The 8,430-nt window shown below is 40.3% G+C and overlaps 1 protein-coding gene across 1 annotated transcript; it reads left to right on the top strand.

Annotated features, from left to right (window-relative positions):
- Nucleotides 1-348: 348 nt before the first annotated feature.
- Nucleotides 349-8,287, top strand: stil (STIL centriolar assembly protein). The gene is made up of 17 exons (XM_079472170.1): nucleotides 349-648; nucleotides 880-966; nucleotides 1,056-1,163; nucleotides 1,241-1,356; nucleotides 1,859-2,040; nucleotides 2,389-2,630; nucleotides 2,735-2,818; nucleotides 2,961-3,047; nucleotides 3,565-3,712; nucleotides 4,080-4,189; nucleotides 4,352-4,481; nucleotides 4,601-5,614; nucleotides 5,692-5,815; nucleotides 5,900-6,089; nucleotides 6,187-6,325; nucleotides 6,545-6,831; nucleotides 6,915-8,287. The coding sequence occupies exons 2-17, from the start codon at nucleotides 881-883 to the stop codon at nucleotides 7,636-7,638; spliced, it is 3,771 nt and encodes a 1,256-aa protein (XP_079328296.1). The 5' UTR covers nucleotides 349-648; nucleotide 880; the 3' UTR covers nucleotides 7,639-8,287.
- Nucleotides 8,288-8,430: the final 143 nt, after the last annotated feature.

The following is an 8,430-nucleotide window of genomic DNA, read 5'->3' as shown; positions in this document are numbered from 1 at the left end:
CTAATATTTTAACGAAACACGTTTTTTTTTTACAGTTTTAACTCTTATATTATCCATTCTGTTTCCATTTTAAAAAAACCTAGTCAAATATTAAGAATAAACGATACACGATAAAGTAAATATATAGTGTGCAAAATAAAATAAACAAGGAAAAAATGCTATTATATATCATTTATGACCCCGATAAACGATGTCGATATTAAGATGGTATCACGGGCTGTCAAATTCATTAAAGAACCATTCAAAAACGCTCATCCAACAAGAGTGTTGATTGGCCGAGCGCGTCTCGGGGACGATTCCTATTGGCCGAGCCGCCCTTCTGCTTCGCCCCGCCATTGGAACCTAGAAACAGCGCCACAATTTATTTTCGAGTAGTTGCATTTGTTGAATGCGTTCGTCTCGTATGTCTTGTTTATTGGCAACAACTGGTATTTCTCCGTTCACCTGCACGCCGATTGAGTTTAATCGTTAACTCGGGTTGGTTAGACGCGTCTTGGCGCGTTTAGTACCGCTCGAAAGGCTGCGCGGCCAGATTTAACACATTTTGCGTCTATAGGTGCACGCAAACTCACGCATCCGCAGCTGAAGTTGGAGTATTTCGCTTTAAACGCGACGAAGGCATGTTAAAGGAGTTTAGACAACCTCGAGGTAAGACAATAAACATTTTGCATGTGTTATTATGATGTATTATGTGTTTGTTTGTTTGTATGTATTGTATAATTAGTAAAAGGCACGTTAGCATGTAAGCTAAATCCGCCTAACGTGTTAGCAAACATATAACGTTAAGAAAGCAAAATATGTGCACGTTGTTATTATAGTCTAGTTTATATTCGCAGGACAAGTGTTTATTATTTTAATCCACATTTTTTTGTAAAACAGGATGAATCGTGTTCAAGTGGATTTTAAAGGGTTGCCACCCCATATATTAGAGAATAGCGTCCGAACCGAAACACTGCAGAATCTCAGGTATCTACATGATATTTCTTACGTCATATCTCTTTAATTGTATTTATATAAGTAACAATTGATCACATGTTTTTGCATGATGCTTGTAGATCCTCGGACAGTGTCCTCACTCCTTTGACATTCCCAAAATCGAAAGTCTCTCTTTGGGATTCCACTCCCAATGGTGATGTTGTGAGTTTGCATTTGTCCTATTACAGGTAAATCAAGTTATCATGCATTTGGTATTAGTGTATTATTTCTATGGTTTGTTTGAATAACATTTGCTGTATTTCAGAAATCCGAGACTGCTATTCGCTGAGAAAGCATTACGATTAGCTCACCGCCATGCCAGACAAAGCAACAAGCCAACGTTTTCCTGTTTTCTGCTAGGGACCTTGGTGGTAGACAGCGGTGAGTATGCTGTCTGGGCTTGGACACCCTATGTTCATATTTAAAGGCATAGTCCACCCAAAAATGAAATTTCTGTCATGAATTACTCATCCTCAAGTGGTTCCAATAATAGTTAAACCGTTATACATTTCTTTGTTCTGTTAAACACATAGACAAATATTTGGATGAATGTTAGCAACTGATGTATCTGGGGCACCATGGACTACCATAGTAAAAGATATATCATATATTTCCTTGTTCTATCGAAAACAAAATGAGATATTTTTAAGAGTTTAGGAAAACAGATAGTTCTAGGGCACCTTGGACTTCCATTATTTTTACAACTCCAGAAATCTCAGTTGCTTAAATTCTTTTAAATATCTATAGTTGTCTTCAACAGAACAAATACATTTATACAGGTTTTGAACAACTTTAGGGTGAGTAAATCATGACAAAATGTTCATTTTTATGGGTGGACTATCCCTCCATATTTCCTGTAATTACAAATATTTCATTTTCCTAGATGAGGAAGGTGTGACGATTACTCTGGATCGTTTTGATCCAGGCAGAGAGCAGACGGGATGCCCTGGGAAAGCACCAACCGCCCTCCTTCCAGGAGACACCCTCGTGCCATGTGTGTTTGAATCCCAGCATGCTACTGGCAGGACAGTGCACACGGGAGAGGGCTTTAACATCACTTTTAAGGTAGCTGATCTGAATAAAATGGGCAGCACGTCTTTAGGATCCAACGGCTGTTAATGGAGCTCTTGCCTCCTGTTGCTAGGGCAACGGTTGAGGCGTAACTGTAGTTAACAGCACGTTGTTACCTGCTAGTAACAGATGCCCTGAGTCTGACGTTTTCCCTTGGAGACATGTGATTATAGAGTGAATTGCGTTGTTCCCATCTGTCGTGGTTTTCTTGGTTTCATAATTTGCTTTGTTTTTTTTTGTAAAAACCTCATGACTATCAAGATCAGTCAAGTGCCTATTTCTGTCATTTTGTACATTATGAATTAATCTGAAAGCATTACTTGCCTTTTAATTTCCTCCTAGATGCTCCAACACTGTTGCTGCAGTAAGGAGACGCTCGAGTTATCCAAACTCCATATCTTGCGTGCCCGTCTCAGCTGCTCCGAAAACATGGACAGGCTCACCTTTGACCTGTCCTGGGCAGGGGTCACTGTGGCGTGCACGCTGGATGCAGTCCCCATCCGGGCAGTGCCTGTTATACCGACTGCTCTTGCCCGGAACCTCAGCAGCTCGGCAGGTGTGGCTCAGAACAGCAGGAAACGTGGGTAAGGAAAAATTTCCATTTGCTTGCATGGCCATACATGTTTTGTCTGTGAGAGCTCTGAATCGGCTTTGCATGTTTAAAAATGTGTAAAATATCACATCTTAGATTTCTTACCATGGATCAGACCCGCAAACTTCTCCTCATACTTGAATCTGATCCGAAGGCTTATACTCTTCCACTAGTAGGAATGTAAGTAGCTTATTGTTTAGAAAAGGTGACTGTTTACAACTTTATTCTGTTGGCTAGTGCTGTAGTCCAGCCCCATTAATTACATGCTTAGAATCCTGCAATATGTTCAGAATAGGTGTGTAACAGTACTTCTCTTTGGCAGATGGCTGAGTGGTGTTGCGCACATCCATAATCCCCTGGTGTGGGCGTGGTGTCTGAGGTACCTGTTCAGCTCCGCCCTCCAGGACAAGTAAGTGTCCCATCTGTTCGTTGCTCCTATGGGTCCATCATTTAGCTTTAAAATATTCTTAATTTACAAGAATACTGATGACAAAATTGATCCCGTTTACAGTCCTGATTTTATGGTTCACAGTCGATCTTTTTTTGTTGTTTTGAAGAACAAAGATTTTCAAACTGATCACGTCATTTTATTCGGTCTTTCTGTCTCTTAAGCGTGTTTTCTGTTGTGTATGTACCTTAAAAAAAATTATAAAATAAAAGATTAATTTATACCTGATCAATTAAATTCCGTCCTTCCAAATGTTGTTTCACTGAATATTGCAAATATTGGAAAATGCAAGGGCCACTTTATGTTATCGTAAAGTCTCATCACCATTTTGCCATGCATAAAAAAAATCTTTCTATACATGAAATATATGGAGACGTCCGGGTGTAGAATAGCAGTAGTAGTTTCGTCCTTGTGTGATTAAAATCTTTCAACTGTGGAAAGCATGTCTGCACCTGAACCAGTTTGTTTATATTTTCAGAGTGATGTCAGAGAGAGGGGCTTTCCTGGTGGTTCTGTATTCTCTAACGCATCGGGCTCCAGAGTTTTACCAGTGTAAACCATGCGCCGGACAGCAGCAAATGACTTTTCAGCTGCTGACCAGCACAGAGTCAATCACACTCTACAAGGTCAGTGTGTCCACCAAGAAAACCAGGTTACAAACAGTCAATGAAATTTAAGATGGGACTATCCAACTTTAATAAAAATAGAAGGTTGTCGTTGCATGTTGTTTACATCTGTTGCTTTTTAGAGGAAAACCTCATTACTTCCTGTTACCAACTTCAACTCATTGTTTTAGTTCACTCATATATAACTTGTTCTGTAATGATCTCTATGTACCAGATTAAGTGCACAATTGGGTATAATTGTGTTTTCCAATTAAATGTGATTACATAAGATTTTGCTTTTGGAGACCTTGCATGAGACCATTGCAACGTAAACGTTTTTCTGGGGAGCTGCATTTAAACTCCATGATTTTTATCCCTCAATCTATAGAATGTAGAGCCTTTGGAGGGTCGACCATTACAGTTTGAACTTAGTGCAGAGAACCAGAATCAGGAAACACTGCTATTTGAGGAAGTGCTTTCTCGGACTGTGTTACCAGGGTATCGCTCATTTGTTTTTCTTTATCATTTGTGGTTTTCCACATTTCGAATTGTATTAATATTAGAGGTTTAGTGTGTGTTTGGCTTTGATTGAAATAAGCAGAATTTCATGTTATTGATATAAGAAGCTATACAAGACATTATTTCTGCTTTGCATGTCAGGGGGGCTCTTGTTGCATCCTCTGCTGCCTCTCAGAATAAATTGTCCATCATCAGTGATCATGACTCGGGTGTAGAAGACGAAGACCTCTCTCCTCGGCCATCTCCAAACCCCCACCCTGTCAGTCAACAGGTTTGTAAGCTCGTGAGCAATATTTTGTGCAATGCTTTGACCCATTTATTTATCTCTTATTAATGCATTATCTAAGTTGTATTGATCAATTTGCGAATATCCTAAATGTTTTCTTTCAGACAAAAAGAGTACATCCTTCAGTACCAGAGCTTTCTATGGTATTAGAAGGCAGCTTTTCAGATACGAGTGCTGTACATGTGCATGACTCAACTCCTCTCCATAGTAGATCGAGTTCATCGGGTGGTCAGAGAAGAAGCATAAAACCCACCCAGCAAGTCCAATCAGAGCTGAGACCTCCAGATCAAAATAGCATTACTGGTCCGCCCCCTATCCGAAGACCACTAACTCCTTCCCTCTCGCAGCCAAAACACAAATTACAGTCCAATTCAGGACAGCAAACACCAAAAACCATCATGAGTCGGAAATCTCTGCCCTCTGTGAATAGAAAATCAAGGGATGGTTCCTCAGCATCATCTGTCTCATCCTCATCGTCTTCCTCACCAAAAAACGGCTCTTCGCCCAATGACTCATTTCATCAACATAGGCCACATTTGCAAATTCTCCCATACAAACCTCAACCAGCCAACTATCAGGGACCTCCATCTTCAGGTCACAGCAGCTCTAGAAAGACCCCCATCCATCATCCTTCTCAACACAGACTCTTCCACAGTACCCCAGCCTCCAACCCATGTAGCTGTTGCACCAACCAATTGACACCAGGCCACATGCCCATGAATCAAAACAACACCTGGCAAGGGATTTCAGCTTGTCCCACAAATGTGCACTTGGGCACCAATAGTAGTGGACCTTATTGTGGCACTGAGAGTGTTCCACATGGAGAAAGCTACTTGTCCCCTTCTCGGCCATCTTTGGCATGTCATATGTCCCCAACAAGAAGTCCTGTTTGCCATGGAAATGTTCCGTTCCATTGTTCTCAATCAAATGGTCATTGTCTTCCTGCAGCCAGAGGTTCTGAGCAAATAGCCACTTCCTATCAAGCCCAGTGCTGCCAGGTCCAATCTAACCATCCAGCATGTTCGGACACCCTGAGTGATTCTGTTGGTATGCTCCCTGCTGATGCCTACAAGATGCTTAAGGATCAAGAGCGCCAGCTGAAGTTACTGCAACTGCAGGTTTGTATTGGTCACAAATGTTCAAAATGATCTGTTGTAGCTTACCTTTATCTGATTTATTGTTGCATTTTAATCAGATTCAGAAACTCCTTGAGTCTCAGAGCAAGACACCTCCAGAGCAAGATTGGCAGCAGGAGGGGTCTAATGAGACTGCAACATCTTCAGAACCACCCAAAAGTGTCAGTGTGGCTGTAGGAACAGGTACTCTAAATAAAAAATAGATAGTCGCTAGTTTATTTTCTGTGGTCTATCCTTCTGATGTCTTAACTATTATTGACTATTTAGGTGCCAGTTTGTTTTGGAACGGGCCCCCGGATGCTTCCACACATGTGGTCTCAAGTCTGCCATGGCAAACGGAGTCAGAGCCAAAGTCTGGAGGTCAAAATGACGGTACAATCAGAACTGAAAACACATGTCAGTACTTAGAAGAGCCCAGGTCGGACTCTCCTCTACAGCCAACATCTCCACTCCATGAGTAAGAAGACCTTTTTATTTTATTTTCATTGATTCGTTTTTGTAATTTGGACCATTGTATGGTTATATTGTGGATTACATTTTTTTTTTTTTTGCAGTACATCATCTGGCTTTGGAGCCCATTCATTTCAGAGTCCAGTGCTGGGAGAAAGCGCTAGCATGTATTATCATTCGCAGTCGAAAGATCTTTCTGAAAGCAGAGAAATTGATGACCCAAGATTTTATCAGGAGCTACTGGTATGGCAACGTTTTTATGCCTTTGGGTACAAGCCTTCAGTTCGTTTTATTTAAAGTAATAGTTCATCCCCCAAAATGAAAATCATTATTTACATACACCCTTTTACATACACAAAAGGGTGAATAAATTATGACTATTCCTTTAATAAGAATAATAGAGCTTTATTAAACATTGCAATTATTATAAATAAGTGCGTTCTTTTACGATCACATTTTTAGGGTCAGGTTAGAAGTCGTCTCCAAGACTCTGGTGCAGAGAATAAGGTGGACCAGGACCAACACCTTGTCCATAACAGACAAAGTTTGTCTCCTGTGGGATGTCAGTCAAGAAATTCACCATCCACCCCTTCTGCACCACAATCTCTGACCGTAAAGCAGAAAACCAGTCCTCAAAATCAAGACCGAGTCTTAAGTGCCACCCTTAGACAACTCCAACAGTTTGGGGTGAATATGGAGCTAGACTCAACGCAAGAAAGGACCATCCGGTCAACTGTGGAAAGTGCCAGGTATCAACAATAACATGTCATTTTATTAAAGCATTCATTATTTAAATCTTATTTCTTACATCTGTCATAATTCTTGTCCTCAGCACCCTTGCTTTCATAAACCCTGAAGCAGTGATTTCAAGACTAGCTCTGTCTGAACCAGTGGGTAGCAGCATTTGGGGTCCTAGTGGAAGTGCCGACCTCAGTCTCGAGGCCAATGCTATTGCACTTAAGTACTTGAGCGACACACAACTATCTAGATTGTCCTTAGGCGGTCTGTCCAGCGGCCCGCTAGTGGATCCAAACGCAATACTCTTGAGAAAACATGCTGCCGAAAAGAGTAGTGTCGGACTTAGTATATTGTCTCCTAGCAATATGTCTCTAGCTACCTGTAAATATATGAAGAAGTATGGACTAATCGAAAGAGACAGCAGCGAGGACGAACAAGACGCCGCCGTCCAGGTGGACTCTGCTATTGGACGTTCTTTACAGCATGAGACTTCAAAGAACGTGAGCTTTCAGCAAGAACATGAAGAAAGTGTGGTTCTCAAAAACATTATAAACAAGCCTCTTCAACAAATTGACGATCCTACAACGTCTCATTTTCACTCTCAAGAACGGTTGATTCGAGATTTGCGTCCCAAAATGCAGCTTCTTGCGAGGGGGAATGCAAACTTCGAGAAGGAGAATGAAGTAAAGAATATTCTGCCTCCGCGCCGGTCATCGCTGTCTGAAAACCAGAGGACACAAGAAGTTGTGGAGCCCCAGGGGTCGGTGGGAAATTTTCTGGATTTAAGTAGGTTACGGCAGCTGCCCAAGCTCTTCTGAAATAAACCAGGGGGCTCTTCCCAAAGGGTTCCCTTTGTCGAAATTGATTTTTTGTAGAAAAGGAATCCGATGTTAATAACCTCAGCAATACCTCCTTTGTTTGTCTTCCATGGTCTGATTTTTATTATTTTAAATATATAAACAATTTTTAGTTTATAGTAATTACATTTTTATGGTTCGTTACATTAATGTTTTGTCCAGCTCAAAGGTGTCTTACTGTTTAACATGATAACCTCACGAAACCTTTGTGTCATGTACCATCATTGAGTGAAGCACCTTTTATAAAGTTTTATGATGTCTTTGTATGATGGGCAGTCTCACAATTGGTTGTAAAGTTGTCGTTGGATGAATATTGTAGACACTACCTGAAAATTCAGGAAGTGATGAAATGGTAAAGATGCTACACTTTGTTTTTAACCATTTTTGTGTTTAGTTTTTAAATGCCTTTTATATACATGTATCTGTTTGTCTCTAATTAAATCAAATGGTGTATTGTGTTTGTAAAACTTGTTTTGCTAAACATGAGTTTTTTCGTCTAATTTTTTTATATAAATGTAAAGCTCAGGTGTCCATATTACAACATTTCCCAGACAAAGAACATTAAGACAATAACCATCTATTGCTCATGACCATTAATCTCAAAGTTTCTTAAAAAAAAATAAGTTTCTTGCATAGGCTTTTAGCTTGCGCTACCAGTCATGAATTTTTACCCAAATGTTTATATATATATATCACTTGTAAGATTGTAATGCTAAATTATTTTCTATTTCCATATAAAATGAAGGTCACGCA

This window comes from Barbatula barbatula (assembly GCF_947034865.1).
Source record: "Barbatula barbatula genome assembly, chromosome: 13".
Lineage (NCBI taxonomy): Eukaryota > Metazoa > Chordata > Actinopteri > Cypriniformes > Nemacheilidae > Barbatula > Barbatula barbatula.
The sequence above is the reverse complement of the archived record's forward strand: the minus strand, read 5'-3'. Positions and strand labels throughout refer to the sequence as shown.

Excerpts from the sequence above, each read along its gene's own strand:
- stil (XM_079472170.1), top strand. The coding sequence starts at position 881 with ATGAATCGTGTTCAAGTGGATTTTAAAGGGTTGCCACCCCATATATTA. Across the intron at positions 2,631-2,734 it reads CAGAACAGCAGGAAACGTGG|ATTTCTTACCATGGATCAGA; the intron begins GTAAGGAAAAAT and ends ATCACATCTTAG. Across the intron at positions 5,615-5,691 it reads TGAAGTTACTGCAACTGCAG|ATTCAGAAACTCCTTGAGTC; the intron begins GTTTGTATTGGT and ends CATTTTAATCAG.